This window comes from Meleagris gallopavo, chromosome 5, assembly GCF_000146605.3.
Source record: "Meleagris gallopavo isolate NT-WF06-2002-E0010 breed Aviagen turkey brand Nicholas breeding stock chromosome 5, Turkey_5.1, whole genome shotgun sequence".
NCBI lineage: Eukaryota > Metazoa > Chordata > Aves > Galliformes > Phasianidae > Meleagris > Meleagris gallopavo.
This window is the reverse complement of record NC_015015.2, coordinates 42,296,049-42,317,470: the sequence shown is the minus strand read 5'-3', so window position 1 is coordinate 42,317,470 and position 21,422 is coordinate 42,296,049. Positions and strand designations below refer to the sequence as shown.

The 21,422-nt window shown below is 37.7% G+C and overlaps 1 protein-coding gene across 2 annotated transcripts; it reads right to left on the bottom strand.

Moving 5' to 3' along the window:
- Positions 1-1,848: 1,848 nt before the first annotated feature.
- Positions 1,849-20,885, bottom strand: ZC3H14 (zinc finger CCCH-type containing 14). 2 transcript variants are annotated; one of them, XM_010711808.3, is made up of 16 exons: positions 20,843-20,885; positions 19,458-19,572; positions 16,445-16,485; positions 15,889-16,084; positions 15,128-15,548; positions 13,078-13,238; positions 11,977-12,077; positions 10,357-10,512; positions 9,020-9,094; positions 8,391-8,547; positions 6,654-6,871; positions 5,478-5,598; positions 4,605-4,741; positions 3,482-3,576; positions 2,738-2,844; positions 1,849-2,125 (listed from the first exon to the last, which is right to left on the bottom strand). In XM_010711808.3, the coding sequence occupies exons 2-16, from the start codon at positions 19,547-19,549 to the stop codon at positions 2,119-2,121; spliced, it is 2,085 nt and encodes a 694-aa protein (XP_010710110.1). In that variant the 5' UTR covers positions 19,550-19,572; positions 20,843-20,885; the 3' UTR covers positions 1,849-2,118. The 2 variants fall into 2 exon arrangements, with proteins under 2 accessions (XP_010710110.1, XP_010710108.1); XM_010711806.3 differs by lacking the exon at positions 20,843-20,885 and adding an exon at positions 16,925-17,057 and having other exon boundaries at positions 19,458-19,546.
- Between the last annotated feature and the right edge of the window lie 537 nt (positions 20,886-21,422).

Below are 21,422 nucleotides of genomic sequence, written 5' to 3'. Positions count from 1 at the left end.
TCTGATCTGTTTTTCCTTTACTTGCTGCTACTCAGCTTTGTGTTGTGCTTTCAGAATCAAAGTAGGTATTCTCTTGTAAAAAAAACAAAAAAACAAAACAAACAAAAAAAACCCAGTATTTGGTAATTATGAGCTTAGTTTATGCATTTTAGTTCAATTGTGAGTAGACGGCATAATATACAAAACAACGGAAAAGCTGCATTGTTAATTTGTGAAGAAAGTTGATGCATTTTTAATGTAAAATTTAACATAAGCATACATTCACGACCACAGAGATTATTTAAAATAATGTAACAATCTAGGTAACTGCATTAGACTCATTCCCTTTAAAAATTATATATATATATACACCTTTTAGCTTTAAGCGGGGTTTAGTCACTTTTTTTTTTTTTAAGCAAGCAGAAAAGAGTCTGCACCTTGCCTTACACTGAACCTTGTACAGTGGGCACTAAGAGATCTGAGCTGTTGAAATTCAGCAACAAAGGGAGTGACAGTTTGCTCCTACCCTTACAAGTAGTCGTCTCACTCTGAAAAGGAAAAAGAACTTCACGGTGGCAGCTTGTTCTGAAAGGGGCAGTTAATGAAGGTATTGGAAAAATAAATAAATAAACCCCATAATTTGAAGAAATCATTTACCTGGGAAAAAAAAACAACATTGCAGCATTGTTCCTTACAAAGACAAGAGCTCTGCTATTCTCCTCCCATCAGGTCACTTTAGGAGAATATTTTACTGTAGTTCTTTAAGCTTAAAATCCAGTTGTCTGTTTAGATTTGTTGTATTTCATTATGGAGTGTGTCCAATAATCCCTTTTGCTTTAACCAAAAAAAAAAGATATTTTGATCTAGTCCAAAGGTATGGTCATGTATTACTGTCATAAGGATCATGGGTTTAAGTGTACTCTATGTTGGTTTCCACCATGAACATCTATTTCCTGTAACAATGTTGTATGTTTATTTAAAGTAAAGCATATATATAAAATATATATATATATAATATATATATAAATTAAACATCAGATTTTTGCATTAAGATTTTTTTAAATTTGATTATGAACCTTGAGTACTTTAATTCACATTTAAAAAACTTAAAAATAATTTCCTGGAGCATTACGGTTCAGAATTCAAGACTGTATTTGTCAAATTTAATTTTAAAATATGTAGCTAATGTTGTTTTCTGATATCGAATGTAAATATTTGTAAAAAGAAATCTTTTGTATATTTTTGTGAAACTGTAGTTCCCCAACAGATATGAAACGTTTAATAAAAAAGTGCATTCATGTTCCTGCTCCCCACGTTCCATCATTGTGGTACCCATTAAGGTATTACTGGGAAGCTTCACTGGAAGTTTTTGAAAGGAATTTATTACAGCTTGTCCAGGATTTGGATGTGCTGCAAGAAGAAGAGATTCTTCAGAATCAGACTCAGATACGTTCTCTCTTCTCCTTATAAAGGATGATATCTGAAACCGTTTTCTTTCAGGAGAAGTGGTGTTTAATTTCCTAAGTTTTTTGAATAGAACACGACATCACATTTCTGCTTAATCGTTCTTGTTTATGAAGTTGTTTTTGTGCCCTCGTATGCCACTCTTTGAGAAAGCAGCCAGGGTCTGATAACTATTACATGGCAAAAAGATCCACCAAACCATCAACTTTTCCTTCCCACTGAAGAGGTAAAGAGTTCAAGCACTGTTTGCTAGGACAACACTACGCGTCATACCAAACACCTGCTGAAAGGGAAAAAAAGTACTTCTGGCATAATCTTAATACAGGAATAAACTTCCTAATAACGGTACACTTCTTCAACACACCTAATCTTAAGCAAGAAACATTACCCAAACAGAACACAAAATGTGCTTTGAAAGTTTTTAATGGAATTTAAAGTAAACTTTATTACACAGACATCATCTTACCGTGTAAAAAAAAAATGTAAAATTGCTCAAGCTTACAAACTTGGAAAATTAGAGACATTTCAAGTATGCAATCAACTTTGTTTTATGAAAACAATGTATATTAAAAGTTCAAAACGCATGAATTCTTCTAACATCCCGTGCCCAGTGGTTAACTGTCCTTTCCACTACTGTCCAAAGGAGGCAAAGTTCAGTCCCCATTTGTATCACCGTCATTCACTGAGGGGAAAGAGAGAAACAAGCCATGTAACTCCTAACCCTTTTGAAAAGATGAGTTCCTACCTTCCTACCTTTGTAGCAATCAAGAGTTTTTGTTTATTTTTTAAATGAGATTAAATGAAGTAAAGTGCTCAGGCAATTTGAGTATCTTTAAGATAGGCCAGTGACTGGAGCTTTGGGACAGCTGGAGCTGCTCTGCCACAGGATCTTCTGGCCTGAACAGAGAACTGCCCAGTTCACAAACGCTCAAAAGAAGAATCTGAACATTTTGTGGAAAAGACAGCTTGGTAAGAAAATAAGAGTGGTAAAGAACAACTGATGTTGTGTTTACCAACTTTTAGTTGAATAAGACTGAAAACCCAACACATCTAGGCCAGGATTTCAGCAGCTCTTCCACATTCTAACTCTAGGGCACTTGCATTATAGTGTTCCATCACATCAGTAAATGTTTATGGTACTGAGACCAGCCAGTACAGAGTTCTCCTCAAGAAAGATGCCTCTAAAAGCTATCTTTCTTCAAATAATCTTGGCTGTTGATCACAGACACTACACTCATAAGTAAAATTACATTTGTGACTTCAGTACAATTATCAAGGAAAAAAAAAAAATCACCTGGTTTGAGTTCGAGTCCATTTCAAGGCATGGCGTGGAGGGACAGCAATAGTTGGATGGTAGAATGTGCAGTCTGGCCTTGTACACTGGGTGTTAAACCTACAATGCTAAAAATGAAAGCGTTTTAGAACAGGCTACTTTACGTTGGCTTTTTAACTCCCAAACAAGCTAACCTTGAGAGTTACATGGAAATTTGTATCGCTGTACGATGTTTCAGGTCATTCAACTAATGGTCTCACAGATGAGTGCTGTGTTCAACCCAGAGCAGAAAGGCATCCCTTCTTGTAAATATTGACTGTGAGTTAAATGCTCCAAGACCACCACTGAACTGACAGGTGGAAGCTCATTCACTTCAAGTATTTGTTTCAGCATCATTAGAGCTTGAAAAAGCACTAAGCTTCCTGGAGTGAAACTACGTATGGGCACAATTTTCAAGTATAAAAGCACTTCAGTTATAAAATCTTCTAATATAAGTTACATCGATGTACTCTGGTAACTGGTCAGTTGTTGAAGTTTTTGCATGCTGCAGCACACCTAAAGGAAAAACTCAGGAGTCCGAAATATATTGCTTTCAGATTTTTTTTTTTTTTTAAGTCATTGTATGTTGTTTCTGAGCTAAAATTATTAAAATGTGAAAAGTGAAAGCAAAAATTATGAAATGTTAGTGACATTTCCTGACTCAAAGCAATGTATTTCAAGTACTTTGTAGAAAAAAAAAGCAAAGACACAGGAGATAGTTCTTACTTTTGGGTGGTAAAATGGACATTCCATTTTCTTACAAGCAGGAAAAAACTTGCACAGCGGGCTGCTGGAGGATATAGACTGTGTGGGCAGTGGTGCTAGAAAAAAAGAACAGGAAGATGACACCAATCAGAACAAATTGCTTTTTAAAATGTAATTCCACAAAGATATATCAATCCTTTCACAAGAAATTACATTTTATAATGCATCAAAGTTCTGCAAGAAGTACAGGAAAGCCATCACAGTGTGCTAAGTGGATCTCAGCCTGTGGTACAACAAGACTATCAGGTAATCACAAGCCTCAGTTCTCCACCATTTTACAGCAGAAGTCCCATGGTAACGCTTCCAACAAATTTAGCAGTGATCATGGTAGGAAAAAACTTCATGTGCTGCATTTAGAGAGCAGAAAGCCCGTTAGAGTGTAAGTCAATAGAAATGAAAAGCAAAGGCAGTGCACCCTCCAGGAACACACTGGAGCTGCTGGAAATGATACAGGAGATAAGCACACTGTATTATATCTGCTGATAAAGTAACAAAACTGCATCCTACTATGACTGAGGGCTAAGACACTTCCAAAAGATCACGACTTCGGTGGTGCAGAGGCCCTCTGCCTTGACACTGCTCAAGGGCTTAGGAATACCAGTGACGCTTCAAGCACAGCAATTGCTTTCATAGGGTAACCTCGTTCCCTGAAAGTCATCTTTTCACTACAAAAAGCAAATTCCTACAAAAAAATTAAAAGCTCACATATTTCATCCCTTCTGTTTTCAGTCTGCATCATAAGCTCTGTAACATGAATCAGTTGAGAACAAATTTGAGAACTGCAGTGCTGGCTAACTCCTCCAGCAGAAGGAGCTACTTGTGCAAGGCAGCACTCTGGCTTTGCATAGAGGGTGAGATTTCATATAGACTCATGAGTAACAGCATTCTGGGATACATATGTATTTTTTTCTATAGCAAACACATTTGTCATAATTCTGGATTATTATTGTTATCTAACATTAAGACATCAAAGAAAATTAAGTCACATCACACAGAAATATATATTTTTTTCACCAATTACATTTTCTGCTCCTTCTATACTACCTTCCCTTCATTTAAGGCTCAGAAAACAAAAGGAGCTCACCTGGTTTTGGAGATGGAAGGGGGTTTCGTCGACTGGCATGAGTGTAAGGGCAGTCTGGCTTAGTGCATTTCGCATCATATTTACAGTTTGGATGGATGAACAAGCATTTATCAGCAAACTTGCAGTTGGGAAAAACTCTGAGTAAAAGAAATTAAGATGTAAGCTCTAATTGGAGCAAAATCCTCAAGCAGCTGTTGCACATGAAAGCCAACCTATCGCATAGTGCCCAGAACTGCAGCAGGATCTGCACATGTATGTTAGTTACTTCCAAAGCCAAGCATGCAGACACACTGTACAAGCCATACACGACTCATCTGCATCCATTTCCCCTGTGTACTCTTTTCATACACAGCAAACAACAGAACTATTCCACACTCAGCTGCTTGTTGCAGGCTAAAGCACCATTCTTAGCGTGTAGTGCCGAGCAGCAGAGGCACTATGAATTCAGATGTTTGCATGGGGAGAGGGCACAGTTTCCAAAATGATACAGCTTATGTAGAGGAAATGCTATTCTGAATTTAGGTATGTGGGATTTAAAAAGGAAAATTCAAATAACTGAGTAAAAGAAGCCACCCAACATTTATCTCAAAACAGAAATGCTTCCTCTTTCACAAGCAGCAACAATCTAGAGAAGTCAAACGCTCAGTGCACATTCACAAGTTTGCCTTTGCTTTCAAATCAAAAATTACAGCAGCACCATATAATGGTACCTTAACATACCGAAAAGCATTGTGATATCCCACTGCCTAGTTCCACCAGTACCACAATAGATTTATGCTGCCTTGGGATAATTACCACCACAGAAGGGAAATTTGGAGCACTGAAGTAAAAATATTGTTAAGATTTGATGTGGATGAGCTTTGTACTACTCACTTGCAAGGCTGTGTGGGGTGATGGTACACACATTCATCTCCATTTTTGCAAGCAGGCCAGTACTTGCAGCGCTCGAGCACCTTCTCCTGTTTCTGTAGCACATTCAGCTGTTCCATTTCCACTAGAAAGGAAAAGGAACAAACAGATCTGAGAACTTTTTGGTTCCAAACACATATTGACTTACACAGTATAGTGTCATTGAAATTCAAAATATTTTCTATTTTTCATGTCCCCACCCACCTTAGCTCAACTGATGACAAGCCTCTACTAAAAAGAAATTAATAACAGCAAAAATGCGTGTGTTTTTACAAGTAGGATTTATTAGTATGGCACTTCAGGCTAACTTCATTTACCAATTAAGAATCCCTAACAGATAGATATCTATGCCTGAAACACTTCCTGTACAACAAAGCTTTAGTCAGGAGCATGAATGAGGCAATGCTGGTAAAAGCACACATTTGTAAGGGTGGTACTCTAATATGTCTTTCACTGTACCTGTAAAAGGGTACCAATGAATCACAGAATTGCAAGGGTTGGAAGGGACCTCAAGAGTTCATAGAGTCCAAACTCCCTGCTAAAGCAGGTGCCCTACAATAGGTCACACAGGTCCAGATGGGTCCTGAATATCTCCAGAGAAGAGATCCAGAGATGTTCAAGTATCATTCTTTCAAAACAGAAACAATTTAAGCTTAGATTTCAGCACAGTTTCCCACGTTATTCAAAATATATTCCAGCAACTGAACTCAACCAGCACCTGATACTCAATGTACATTTTGGTATCACAAATCTAGACAGAAACATTAAGGTTAATACATACTGATGCATTTGTTGGAGACATGGGAAAGCATTCATCACAAAATCTGCCTAATCAACCAGAAGTGCAGATTTCTGGTAATGAAGACAAACTACATTTTCAAGTGAGAAAGAAAAAATAAAAATCACCAGCACTGAGCTGTACAGAGAATTACTTAAGAGTGGTATTGCTCTCCTTTATCAAGATAAAGGCCTCTAAATATACGAACCCACTGAACTACCACCTTTCATTTGCCCCAAGGATGTTCTCATGGGAAAGATAAATACCACTGCTTTGATTTGTTGAGAATGATAACATCTAGAAGTTCTACCTGCAATCAAACCACCACATTAGTATTAGATCCTGTTGGCAAGGGTAGTTACCATCAGAATTGTCTAGCTGCCGGGTTACAATCTGCTGTGCTCGAAGGCCTTTCAATCCTTTGCCTGCACATATATTTTGGGTAATTGGCTTTAATCCTTCAGTTATGTACATATCTTCCTCTTCTTGATCTGAAAGGTATCCCGGGGGACTGGGCACACCATCCAGTGTCACGATGAACTTGGGACTAGCAGGTTTCTCTGGCTGTGCAATCTGGTCTCTATAAAAGAAAGAAATGTCGTAAAAATAGATTCTTACTCAAGTCTCCCAAGTAAAAAATGTGAGCTGCCTTCTACCAATAGTATCACAAGCCAGAGAGTAACACAGCATCAAACTTTCTTATAAGACTAGCAATAATTAACTTCAATTACTCATAACTGTTTGCCTTCAGGAGTCTCTTGTACAGCAGTAAGTAATATAGCTCACAGCAGCATCCAGCAGAGAACTGAGGGTAGACTTAAGTTTGCTGCATTCTGCTAAACATACACATCTGAAAGCCACTAATAAACACAGACAAAGGAAAGTGATTATTGTTTAAGGGAATTTTGTTTTGAGATGAATAAAGTGAAGGTAAATAACATTCTTGTAATCACAAACCTTTTAACACAAAAATTATCTCCTCAAAACTACTGAATAGCACATTATGAGACAATTAAGTGAAAGTTTTTGCACGAAGAACTTTAATGCTTAGCCTTATGAAAAAAATCAATCCTTGGATCCTATAAATGACAATACTTAAAGGGGATAAAAAAAAAAGTATAAAACCAGGAGATGCATGCATGTTTTCTCCACTCTTTCACTGTTCCATCCATTTCATCTGAGCAATTACCTAAACCAATGTGACTGTAAATATTTGGTAACTGACTATGGAGCTCTTGTTTTTGACAGAAGGTGATGCTATAAACTTCGTTTCTCTATGAAACTGGGCTAAAAGCAACTAAGTGCAGAATGCCTCTAAAAAAGAGAGAAAAACAGTGCTGACAGCATGACTAGTCAGAACTCTTAAGTAGTCAGAAACAGTTCTGTTTACTGCCTCTCTCCTGACATCACAGCTGTCAACTGTGAATTGTGTCAACTACTCTGAAAGATTTTCCTTTGTGGTTTGCTCATTCACTGTTGGTTTTGGTCTTAATTACCACGTGCTGTTAATGCCAATCATAGAAATGAAACCTAAGTTTCCCAAACACAACGAGAGAGCACAGCAGCCCACAGCAATGAGGTACGTCATGTAACTATGAGTGGTTTTTGCTTAATAGGAGAGATGCAGACACATGCAGATAGAACTATTTGCCAGCAGGAATACTGAGTCCTTTAATGAAATAGAAAAATTATTGTATGCTGGTTATTCCTTCGGATAAATAAAAACACCCACAACGAATCATTTGCAACTGATGAGAAATTTAAACTCCTGGCCAAACTCACAAGGTGCCTTAAATCTCTTGTTCCACACACTGTGTGACTGTTGGTTTGTAGTACTGAGTTACATGCAGAATGTGCTGTTTTCCTTCCAATACTGGCAGCTCAAGCAAGGCTCTTACTCAATATTGCATTAAAAGGCATTTCATAATAAACACAAAAGAAAGTGAAACAGGTTCTGCCTTCTGCCCCACAGCAACATTCAACATTAGTTCATTTTTCACGATTACACAGATCTTGGCTGGATGTGCAAACCAACAGAATGGCTGAACGATTCCTTTCAATTCACAAACATTGTGACTTTATAAGAAATAACTTTCTACCGTGTCTGTATCAGACGTCCCGAGAGCACTCGCATTGCCTCTGTGGCCCTCTTTCCCAGTTGCTGATTCTGTGGTGCTATTTCCTCAGACAGTTTGGGCTTCTTCAAGATGAATGACCTCGTATCAGTATGGACCATCGATTCTCCATCGTAATAATCTGATTTGGGAGAAAAATTACATTTAAAAAAAAAAATATCACAAAAATAATCATGTAGTTGCACTCTGACTTACATCATAACTAACAAAATTCCATTTACATGGCCAATGAACTACATTTCTTTTGCTCTAAATTCTTACTAGTAGCTTACAGAGAACATGTTTACTTTCTTGCTTTTTCCACAAATATTGATCAGTGGCAACCATAGACAATATTAGGCTTGCACAGAAAATCTTGCACTGGAATGTAATAATACTGTACTGAACCAGCACTGAAGGAAACATACACACAAAATCTCTCAGCTCTGAACATCTATTGATGTAACAGTTTTTCTCCTGAGACATATAGAAAGTAGAAAATACTAGAAATCAGTATCAATGACTGGAAAGGAAATTTTCTTTCAGTATTCACTACCAGTAGCATTTGAGAACGAGCAAATTTTCATTAGGAATAAAAGATCATGAGATGTAACCTTGAGTTATTTGCAAGGTATCCTCAACGATGGGATCTACCTGCAGCCGAGAAGAGAGCTCCTTTTGTTCTGCTCCTAAAACAAAGAAACAAACCAAAAAAACACACCAAGAATCAGAATCGTAATTTACTCTGTGTCACAATGCAACTATAGACTAACGCATGAAGCTTTAAAAATGAAGCTGTAGAACTGAAGCATACTCTCATAGATCGTAACTCCCCCACAACTTGAACAGTGAAGTCTGTTCTCATTAAGCACCCCTTTCTTCATTGTTTCAGAAACAAGTTTGCTCTAGACAGATAGCATAGCTGTCTGGAGGTGACGATTCAGAGAACACATACACCCATGACAGCAGCTCCCTGCAGCAGACTGGGTTCTTTTTACAAAGAGGAGAAACAAATAGCAACATTCCATATCTGACTGACAGCTTGAGAAAAACTATTTTGCTTTCTGTTTCTTAAGATGTCATTTCCATTTCAGTTCAGTTCAGGAAAAGAGCCATAACTTTCTGTACATCAATTCAGAAACTGAGAAATGTTTTTCTTCCGTATTTTACAGACACAATTCCAACTATTTTGTTGGAATCCTTTTGTTTCCATAAGGAATGTTTACCAATCCTCACCAATGACAAAGAACTGAGGTAACATAGACCTTAAACCAAATTTTGCTCAGCAATCTGAGTTAGTAAGAGTAAACTGATTTCTCAAAGGAGCATTTTTCTACCACATTACTTCTGTAACTGCTTGTAACACACATATTCTTTCGTGCTGAAAAAACAGTCTGATTACCATCAGACACTATACCATTTTCCCTTAAAGAGTTTTCTAACAGAAGCAAAAGTAAAGCTTACTATTCATAGTTACAACTATCCGACACTGACACAACAAAGTAAAACTTTAAAACTCTTTGTGTGATTAACACACTGGAAAGAATCTCTAATACTACATATGCTACAAAATTGTTCCAAGCATACGTTATCTTAACTCTCACATAAGCTTTACAATAGCACTACTCCTACAAGATATCAAGGAAAAAAAATGCAAAGAATTCACCATACATGGATAAATTCACTTATTGTATTTGTTTATGCAAAATCATTCTTCCATGATAGACCAGAATGTGCTGTATCATCCTTTGTTTGCTGATTAACTTATCTGAGGTTATCTGTGTATGGTTATATTCCACAGCAATGCTTCAAAAAGTTTCTTGGTTTTCAGGTCATTTCCACATGCAATTCTTGAGGATGACTTAAAAATTAAACACCTCTTTTTCTTTGCTCAGCCTGCTGTAAAATGACATTCTCTGGTATAAATTATTAAAGAATATTATCAGATGACCTTGAATTCCTTCAACTGTCTGCTCCTTTGGCTCTTCTACTTGAAGCTGAGAACACAGAGCAGGGAGTCTGCTTTGCAGATGGATTACTTCTAAGTGAGATTCTTCTGGGCTGATTCGAGTTCTTGGTGCAACGGGAACAGTCTGTTTCTGTGGAACTTCAAATGCAGAAACAACGGTAAATCACTTAATCTAATCCAAGCACTACTTTTACATACGAAACTAAAATAACTCTAATAAATTACACACACAAACCTCAACCATCTGTTTAGATAAAAAGGATCTTTAGCTACCTGTATGATTCTCAGTGAGAAAGTGCACTCATGGATGTGCACAGAACACTCAATGAGCTCTATCACAGAACATCTACTTGTAAGAAAAAAAATGAATGAAGGAGTCAAACATCTCATGCCTTTAGATCAAGTTATCAGCACCCACACAACATTGAAAATATTAGTAACTACTAGAAAGCAAGAAACAGGTTCCCAATGACCATTCTGTAAATACATTAATGTAGAAGGAAGATACTTCCTGTGATTCTTACAGGTTCTGCAAGAGAGCAGGCAAGAAATTTTGGATAGCCCTCAGTCTTGCTCCAGATAGCATAAAAGTAATGGTTCAGGCAGCTTAGTGAGTGCTCCTTCCCTGCCAACATGCAATGCTTCATTCTGACAGCACGTCCAATGAAATGACAGCACACAGGCAACAGCTAGATTTGCCCTTCGTCAAAGTTTTTCCTAGCGAGTAAAAATGAATGCCAACACATAGGCAACTGCTGAGTTGCTGCACCCAGAGCATCTCAGTATCTAAAACCACAGAACTAAAGTTCTGCTTATAGAGAATATAAGCTCATACACCAAACAATATGTTCCTTGTAATTCGGCATCTTGTTTACCTACATCCAGTATATTTTGATTTTTTTGCTGTTTGGCTTTCTTCTCCTCTCAAAAGGAAAGAACAGAGCACACAGGAGCAAACAATTAGTTGCAACAATATGTCTAGTAGTGAGTACTTTCTCCTTAGCAACTGTTAACACTTGAAAAAACTTCTGGTACTTTCATTTTGTAGAAGAGAAGGTTCCTAGGAGCACTCGTTACAGCCTTCCATACTTGAAGGGAGCCTATAAACAGCAGGGAGACTGGCATTTTACGTGGTCTGATAGTGATGGGACAAGGGGGAATGGCTTCAAACTAAAAGACAAGAGATTTAGACTAGATGTTAAGCAGAAATTTTTTCAGATGTAGGTTGGATGGCACCCTGGGCAGCCTGATCTGGCAGGTGCAAGTTTGCCCACGGCAGACGGGTTGGAAACAGATGGCTTTTTTAAGGTCTCTTTTAATTCAAGCCATTCTATGATTCTACGGTTTTGCCTCTATACACTGTACAGGCTTACTGTGTTGACTGATATATTTTAAATATTTCTTTCTTCCCCTGTGTACACTCATAATTCATCACTGAAGACTGTTACTGTAATGTACACAGGACATGGAAAATCCCTTATGTATCACTGACATCCACCATTCAACACTGTTTTATCTCCAAGTGCTATGTTCAGACTGGATACATAAAACAGGGCTTGGAATTCCTACAGCTCAGCATAAGCATAAAATAATGCTACTTACCTGCAGAATAATTTGTTGTTTTTGTAACTGATTCCTGTGCTTCGGAGATTGCTTTCAGTATTAAATTCTTATTGGCCTGTTTTGAAGGTGGCAGCGAAGGTCTAAATGAGGTGAAAAAAAAAAACAATTAATTGTAGATGGATTGCAACAGTAACCACATCCATGCTAAACACAGGTATTTTAACACATTAACAAGTTACAGATAGAAATCATCACCTAAAAACTCACTTTGTTTATGCTTTCAACCTGTTAAACTACTCTCTGAATGAACGGGGATCCATAAAGTGCTCACAAAAGCAAAGTCCATCTTACCTCTCGTCTTCAGTTGCTACAAAACCATGCTGCTTCTGAAATGCATAAATTCTGTTACCCCTCTCCACCCACCTCACATTCCTGTTACTATGTGTGAGTTGGTACTAATTGTGTAGCTGCCTCAGGCAGTAAGATCCAGATGAAGACTGATTTTGTCAAAACTCCATTAGTTATTAAAAAAAAAAAAAAAAGCTTTCCTTTTCTCTTTGAACATTAAAGTTTAAATCAGGCATGCTGTGGTGCTGGAGATAAGTTCAGCTTAAAGCAAACTGTATACAAGCTAGCACTGCACAGCTGCCTGGTCCATAGTTTAAATGCTTTTCCTCTCAGTGCTGGAAGTCAGACACAAACTGCTGACGGACCTTGACTAACACCTGACACTCAAACAGAATAGGGTGGGGAGTAATATCTTAAATCTTCTGAAAAGTCAAAACAATCTTAAAGCTAGAGCAACATAAAGAGGCAAATTTCACATTAAAAATATATCCATTAGTTTTTGATCTAAAGTAATAGAGATGGAAATGACAGCAGCAGGCGCAGTGTCAAAAAGAAAATTAGCTTTGTCTGATCAGTGACAACTGGATTGAAAATACTCTGGAAAAAAGGCTGGAATAAACAGGCAGCTCACTCACAAAAGTGTGAGACAGTACAAAATGTAGAAATGGCCTACTGATTTTTTTCTGGCAGTTTTCAGAACTGCAAACAGTTTCCACCAATGTCTATTTTCAAATTTTTTTGTTCACTAAGTTTTTTCTGGAAATTACATAGAATCACTGTGATCTTAAGTACCTTCTTTCTGGCTTTGCAGGTACAGACACACTGCTGGAGATGCTTCCTGTCCGCAGTCCATAGTCCTCCTCCTCCTCCTCTTCTTCACCGTCGTTACAGAACTTTTTAACCTTGACTACTGAGCTTACAATAGGCAACCTTCTCTTCCTGGAGCCTTCTTCCTGCAGCAAACAGAACAGCCAAAACAATTCATTCAGCATAACGCACACATTAATAAGCAAGCAAAGGAAATACTGCTATTCTACTTACAACCAGAAGATGGGGAACTTGCATTCAAATTGCACGAACCTAAGACTAAGACATCACGTACAGAAGTAAATGACAGTCAGCAGTGGAGAACATGAACATCAGATACATTAATGAGGAAGTACCTCATTAAAAATGTGACAGTAAACAGCACTTAGAAAAGGAGGGGAATGAAGTCTAAAGAAAAGATAATTTATTAGACAGTACAGAAAAAAGCAACCCACAATGCCTTTCAGGGTGCACCCATTAAAATTATTATAGAGAAAAGAGAAATAACTGAGAATGACTTTCTCCCATGCAGTAAATCTAATTTTTAGATCAGTATAAAGATTAAGTTCTAGTTATCTGGCATGTTCCAAAGGATGCTAGCAGCTTTGCAGTCAGTTTGGTGGAGCTCAGAAGTACAAGATGCTTCTTCCGACAGCCCCTCACCACAACCACAATGCACACGGTAGTGACATTTAAATGCTAGCCTGTGGAAAAGCACTGCAGGAGCAATTCATATCAGTACTTCCTATAAGAACCACCACTCAGCACTGAACTGTACAAGAACATAGTGTACAAACCTAGCAGTGCCTCATCTGTGACCTTCAATAGACCATATGTCCTCCAAGGAGGGAAAAATCTCCTAAGGAGTAGATCTGGACTACACCAATACATAAGACATATGCAATTAAAAACAAAACAAAACAAACAACACAAACCAATTCCTAAATAAAATAACTTTTTAAAGAAAAGATTTTCCAACCATGAGGACTTGCCTAAAGATGCAGCACAGTACAGCAAAGGCCCACAGTTCTAATTAACACTACTGAAATAGCACTCTTCTGGAGATTACTAATGAAATACCAATAGAAGAAAAGTGTCAAGATTTTCTCCTCGTGCAACCAACAAGAGCTGTGACTCAATTGTCAACAATTTATGTGCAGCCTTATACAAATCCCTACACTTTAATTGTCACTTACCCACCTTAAAAACCAAAGACATCAGCAAACATCTCTACAAAGCTTTCTATATTTTCAAAAATAAAATCACTGTCCATTTACAAAAATCAGTTAAGTTGTAGCAAAGATAGAGAACTACATACAGAATGGGAAACAGAGATCAGATGAAATACAACGTAAGTAAAATGTCTGCTTTGTTACAACATCAGCCATAACAATCTTCATCCCACTCACAGAGATCTCTTAATGGATAGTCTTAAAACTAACACTGCCTGGGTTAGTCTGACTTCCCAAGCTAGTAATGTAGCAACCATCTCTCAGTTTGCATTTGTACAAAACCTAGCACAAAAAGTGCTTAAATGCCATGGCTCTAAACAGTAAAACAATGATCCAAATAAGTAAAGTATCTGGGCCTTAGAGACTAATGTGTACCTAACACATGTATGGTGTAATTATGAATAAATCTTATTCTAAAAACACAGACTTGCAGAACTGTAGATTTACAAAGCACTTAAAAACACCATGCTAACCCAAAGCTCTTATCTACAATAAAAATAATTATTTCTGATTAATCACATTCATCACAGCACAATGCTCACACGTTAGTTCAACTCAAAACGGCATCAAGATGTACAAGCTAATTAATTCAGCCATACAGCATCCTGTGACGTGACGACGTTGAACTCCACAATGCCTACCTAACAGTGGACCCAAAGAACAAAATCTCAAACCCACTCATACCAGTAACATTAGTCCTCTGATTTTTCCCAGGTGAAGATTTCACTGAAAGAGTACATAGAAATTCAGGCTCCCAGCAAGTGAGAGACACAGCAATAATCACGGTCAATGATCTTACTAACCTCACTGCCCACTTTATCGGCACTGAGTTTGGAGGTGGGTCTGTAACTCTCCGCTAAGCTGCCAAATGCTTCTGGATTGCACAGCTGGACTGTTTCCAAAGACCTGCAGCTCTGTGTATCTAACGGCCGGCTCCCCTGCAGGTTGCCTTGCTGCGGCAATCTGTGCACCTGTAAGCTGCCATCTGCACTCCTGCTAGCTGGTGGTCGGTAGATTTCAGCAGTAGGTCGAGAAGAACCGTAAGTTACAGTTACAATAGGTTTCTTCCGTGACAAAGGATTCTCCTGTACAAAGTTTAGGTCCTCATCAATTAGATCATCTGGTTCGGGTTTAATGTCAATTACAGCTTCAGAAGGTGACAATTCCCTCAAGGGCTTGACTGTAGACATTAAGCGGGAGGCAGAACCATCTTCACAAGACTGCCTGATAAAACAAGAAATTGTCAAACATTAACTCTGCAAATAAATTACTCAAAAATTCTGGCTTTATAAAACAAAGCCAGATGGGAAGATTCATGAAGGTATTACTTCTTATACAAACCCACCACAACGATCACCATTTTTGTTAATTAATCTAAGCACATCTATTGCTGAAACTCAATACAATTCCTGAATTAATGTTTTTTATTTAACAAATTATTGATATGCCTTCCTCTTCAAAACTACATTGATCTTTCCAAGTAACCGCATTCTTCAGAACAATTACCACAGTCACACAACTCCAAAAGGTTTAACTTATGTCAGTAAGCCATCAGCAGCCTTACCGTGAAGCAGTGTTTCTTTGTTCCTGTGAACTGGTTGAAACTCTTGAGTCAGTTCTTTCAGATCGAGTGCTGGAGACTGGAAGAGGTGGCAAGGTATCCTCACGCCTCCTCTCATCACTCACACATGAGCTACTTTTGCTGGAAGAATGGTTGCTCTCAAAAATATTAGGTTCTGAAGATTTTGTACCAGATGGCTCTGCAAAGACAGGTACCTTTAGTTTTATATCAAAGAAGAGCAGTAGAGATTTTGCAATAAGTCTATCAAGGCAAATGTAGCAAATGAGACATCACTCATATGAAAATAGACCAATAGACCTTAAAAGTTTTTTCAGCTAAAAATATTGGTAAGAAATGTTGGGCATGGGAATAAATTCCTCATCTCCAAAAAAAAAACCAAAAAAAAACCCACACCCTCACATTTTCTAAAAGGATCCAAAATAACCATAGAAATTTAAACTAACAAAACAGTCAGATAAAATATTACTTGAAACTAGACATGCAACACTACATTGAGAAGATAAACTCAATTTCACTCAAAATTCATTTTCTTACTTACCAGTAGTTACAGATCGCAGCTTATCCAAAACACCATGGAGCCTGAAAGAGAAGGAGGAGAGAAGAAGAAGCAAAAGAGAAAAAGGAGAAATAGAAAAACTTTAATTCAGAAACATAATCTTTCAGAAATCAACTGTCCTTCCTCTGTTAGAATTCGGGTCTTATTTCTACAAGGCTTCACTTTCGAACCAACTGCCAATGTCTAACCTCAAAACCTGAGGCTTTAAGCATCTTCAGTGAGCAAACATCATACATACAGGTGGGGTATTCACCACATCATCTACTGTAGGTGTTTCGTTGGCTTACTGAATGAAGCCAGTACTTTCTACTGTTCCACTACAATTGTTAGCGTGAGTTAAATGCCTTCAAAAGGAGTGATTTGGAAAACCTAAATTAGAAGCCTCAAGTACAAACAAGAATTTTGTTTCATATACAAAACTTTAGTTACACAGCAAAGTTAAAAATAATTCTAAATACAAACCTAAAAAATATACAATTCACAGCACTTAATACAACTTGGGTTCTTCCAATACGCTTTGTGTTTACCGACAATATTCTTCGAGACATGTTGGTGAGCAAAAACATTTCAGCGAGGTACCAAATTTGCTGCTTGCCTGTGAAAAAGGTACCAAGCTGAAGCAATACAGAAAAATCAAAAGGCTAAGAAATAATGCTCTTTAAAAACAAACATGCATTACAAAGAGAATTAAAAACAAAAACTACAGTAAAATAAAACATTTAAGCACATAACCTAGATAGAATCCCAACCTGATCAGGGGCATCTCCATAATTTAGACTGAGTACAAGAAAGGAGTCAAAGAGCAAAACGGTAGTGAAAACCAGGAGAAACAAAAATGCATGCAAATATAAGCAAGACTTTTCACTAGAACGCCATTAAAGATTTTGTCAGCCAAGTTCTGCTGGTGTGACCACTGCGGATCAGTTTTCACAGTGACCCTCAGCTATCTGTGACATGACACCTGGTTCACAGTATGAAGTGTTGGCCAACGAGCAGGAGCAGCCAGTTCTGCCACAGAACTGCAGTGAAACTTTTACTAGATCACCCAGAAATACTGGCTACAGAGAAAAAACAAGGCAGCATGGTCTCATTGAGTATTTCATCGAGCCAGGCACTCATTCCTTAAGTAAAAATTAAAAATTCTGAGCTGCTTTCAAAAGAAAAAAAAAAAACCAACACAAAAACCAATCAAATACAGCAAGCTAACTACAATACTACATCATTTCTTTCCCCACAAGTCCTCATGCAGTCTTCTGCATACATTTCATCTTTTCAATCACTCTTTTAAACAATTCCTATTTCATCATCTAATAAAGCACCCTGAAATAGAATTTATATTTATTAACAAGTGCAGATACTCAACTGAAAGTGGAATTTAAACAGGAAACGTGAAAAGCAGCAGGAGACATAATACCTACCATACAGTTGATATTCAGTTGATATAAAGAAAGACAAGACAAATCTTGATTTCCTCCTGTTGAAATTTACTTTCTCTTCGTCTTTATTGGTTTTCAATAAAGTTTATTTCACTTACAAAGCCAAAATAGTGTTTCCTGCTGCCTATTGCTGCGTTTTTTAGCATGTATCGAGATTCAGAGAAAATTAAACTCATCAACATGTTAATCTAATTTGTCCAATAGATTCCCAATATTAATGTCAAAAAAACTACTGCATGACTTACTAACAGGGTAAAGGTCAAAAATTTTGTTTAGGCATGTCATAAGAGGGAATAAAGCACAAAAATACTACAACTTAAGACAAAAAAAAAAAGGATTCAAGGCTAATTGCACTTCCCATCCTCACATTTTTGACAAATTGACAAGTACTTATATTTTTGACAAATATTACTTTCAAAAGTTTTGAAAGTAAACTCAATTATACTCCTACAAGTAATACTGTCAACTGGAAATCCATTGGTTTAAATAATCAATACAGTGAATTGTAATAACTGGAACTAGTTTTTACTTTTTGTTGATGTTTATGGCTTGAAAACATACTCAACTTCTTAGATATTTATGTTGCTATTTAATTGCATTAAAGTTTCTAACTAAACAAAACTCTGACAAATTGCACAGAAGCACTGGGAATGAATGTATCCAGTCAGAATGAAAATTACAAAGGAAATAAACATAAAAAGAAGGAAATAGGCAGTATGTCTCTCATCTGTACATATCAAAGTAGTTTTCCTTAAAATGACGTTGGATTAGAGATCTGAAGATAAGATGAACTTCAAAAAATATGCAACTTTGATATGCCCCAAAAAACCTCTGGAGTGACACAGTAGCTGCCAAATACCATAGAAGAAAACGCTTAAGAAGTACTGTCATGTCTAAAGCTCTCATACAGCATAGAACAAATTAATTCACCGTTGTCAGGACTTTAGGAAAAAAAAAAGTTCATCTGTTGCTCATTTGTCCTCTTCACAGTAATTGTGGGGTTCTCTTTTTGTTTTGTACAGCTGGGTAGTGCGATAAATAAACAGCCTGAGAGGTGGGAATACCTAAACATTTGGTGCTAAGCCCTGTCAAAGACAGCACACAGAATTAGATTCACTACTCATCTGTCCTGTAATTCCTACATGCAACAGCTATCTGAAGCACTACTAGCAGAAAAGAAGTTGTTTTTAAAATGATTACTTTTAAAGAATTAACTGCAGTATATAAACCTCCCACGCTCACAGTCGGCTTTGCACAAATTACTTTTTAAGTCAAGACACAATGCTCACTTACCTGAGCATTTCAAACTTCATTCAAAAATCTGACTGCTTTTATAAGCAAAACAAGATCTTAAGCCTTCCAGTTACCTTTGAAACTATTTATCACTGCAGTCATTTAAGTGCTGACAAACTAAAAATTATTTATTTATTAGGGCTGCAAAGTAAAAAGTTTTGAATAATGTACATAATGAGAAGATAAGTAAATGCTTACATTCTCAAGTTTCACTTATATGAAGGAATTTACTGATAAGAAGAGTGATAATTAGCTGACAAACATACCATACAGTAAACCTGACAGTATTGTTTCCAAGGAAAAGCGAAAGGTCTTCTGTCATCTGCTCCTGACTCTTCTTATTGGCCACCATAACCATAATATAATCAGGGAGCTCTTCATCTAATAAAAGGAGAAATATGTTGTTTTAAAGTATAACAAATCATAAACCCCACGTTTTTCTATAAGGCCTCTGGTAGATAGATTATTAGGTTAGCAAATTAACAAGGCTTCCATTTCAACTGTGGTTTAATACAACTTTCAGCCACGAATGAGAAGTAAAAGATTGCAAATTTCACAAGAGCATAAGCTGAAGATAAGATCAAAGTATTTGTTAAGTGAATAATAAAAAAGAAAAAGGACAGGATAAGAGCAAAACACTCTGTTGGTTGATTAAAAAAAGAAAAACAAAGTCACTTAACAAAATAGACAACTTGAAATGGTGACAAAGACTTAGCAATGAAAAAACACCCTAAACATGGTTCCCTGGAAGTGGCTGAGTTCAAAAAGTCAGACCATAGAATCAAAATAAATTGATTCTGCAAATACAATGTCCCATTTTAAACTGGAACAAAAATGAGTCAAGGTCAAACTACAAACTGGGAGCCTGGACCTGCAAGCCACAGGATCTCTGAATTATGGTCTCAATTCCATTCCTTCATCAGTAGTCAAAGGAACAGCACAAATTACAAGGCATTTGTAAGACTACTTCCAAAAGAGCACTGTGTTTAACTGTCAACTTTTAGAGCTGTAGAAAACAAAAACAGAAAACACACTCTAAATGGAAAACTATGTAGCACAAACATGCAAAATGTATTTCTGACATGGCCTTTCATACTTCTAAAGCAGTCAACCTCACCCTGCCTCACAGTAATATCCTTTCTCCTAGTTCTAACAAATGTCTGAAATTCAAAATGCTGTGAAAAAGATCCCTAAGAAAGACTGACTGTCTCAGAGTGGTCACAGGTAACTGATGTTACATGAAGGGATTTTGCTTCATATGACCTTTCTTCTTGTGCTTTAAATAACCTTCTTTCAATATTTAAAAAGACACATAATCATTTGTTTGTTTCTTTTTCAAATCCTTTGCCACAGTATCTCCCTGAAAGGGGAGACTGTCAGCCTCGCTTGTTATTCCATTCATTCGTTTCTACGTTCTGTTCCCCCTTACACCAGGGCTACCCATTTTGTGAAGGAAGCCTTTTTATTTTTCATATTAGCCCAGCAGTAACTCAGCCTGGAGGTAACTCAACTCATGTTTGAGGTTTCTGCATGTGGCAACACAGTTAACAATAAGTAAATACATTGTTCCAGAGAATGGCATTATCTATCTGCTTGTTTCCCACTGACCAACAAACTTAGGGTTGATTGCTAAACAAGTGGTAAAACTTACCGACATAAGCTCCCAGCTCCTGCAACTTTCCTTTTATAGCACCCTAGAAAATAATGAAACAACATTCAAGGGACAGAACAATGCGCTTTAAAATGCAAAATTGTGCGAGCCTCACTTAGTGACGCTTTCCTCCTTAAATATCTGAACGTTTTGGCATAACAGACATCGTTTTTCCTGTTCTTCGCATCTAAGTGCTGTTACAGAGCGACTGCCAGCACAACAGCGAGAACCGCACTACCAGACAACCCCCAGGTCCCAGCCCCTTCTTAAGCAAAGGCCTTCCGCTCCCAAGGCGCAGAGACAAAAGTCCCGGATGGTTTCAGAAGGTCATTCATTCCTGCCGGGACTTCCAACGCCATCACCGAGCGGAAGCAACTGACAACCTTCTCCCGCTGGGCACACGGGCTGGCACCAATCCGCCCGCTCCGCTCCGGGCAGCCCCTGGCTCCGGGCCCGCGTCCCGCGGTGCCCCAGGCCTCGTCCTGCAGCTCCGAGGGAAGGAGAGGCGGCAGCTGCCCGCCGGGCTGCGGGGCCCGGCCCCCTTCCCAAAGCAACGCTAACTTCCCCGCCGGCATCCCTC

Bases quoted from the DNA above. Each gene is read 5' to 3' on its own strand.
- ZC3H14 (XM_010711806.3), bottom strand. From the start codon at position 17,028: ATGTTTTTGCTCACCAACATGTCTCGAAGAATATTGTCGGTAAACACA. The intron at 15,549-15,888 runs GTAAGGCTGCTG...TTGTTTTATCAG, and splicing joins CAAAGAAACACTGCTTCACG to GCAGTCTTGTGAAGATGGTT. The intron at 5,599-6,653 runs GTAACTACCCTT...TTTCCTTTCTAG, and splicing joins GCAGCTAGACAATTCTGATG to TGGAAATGGAACAGCTGAAT.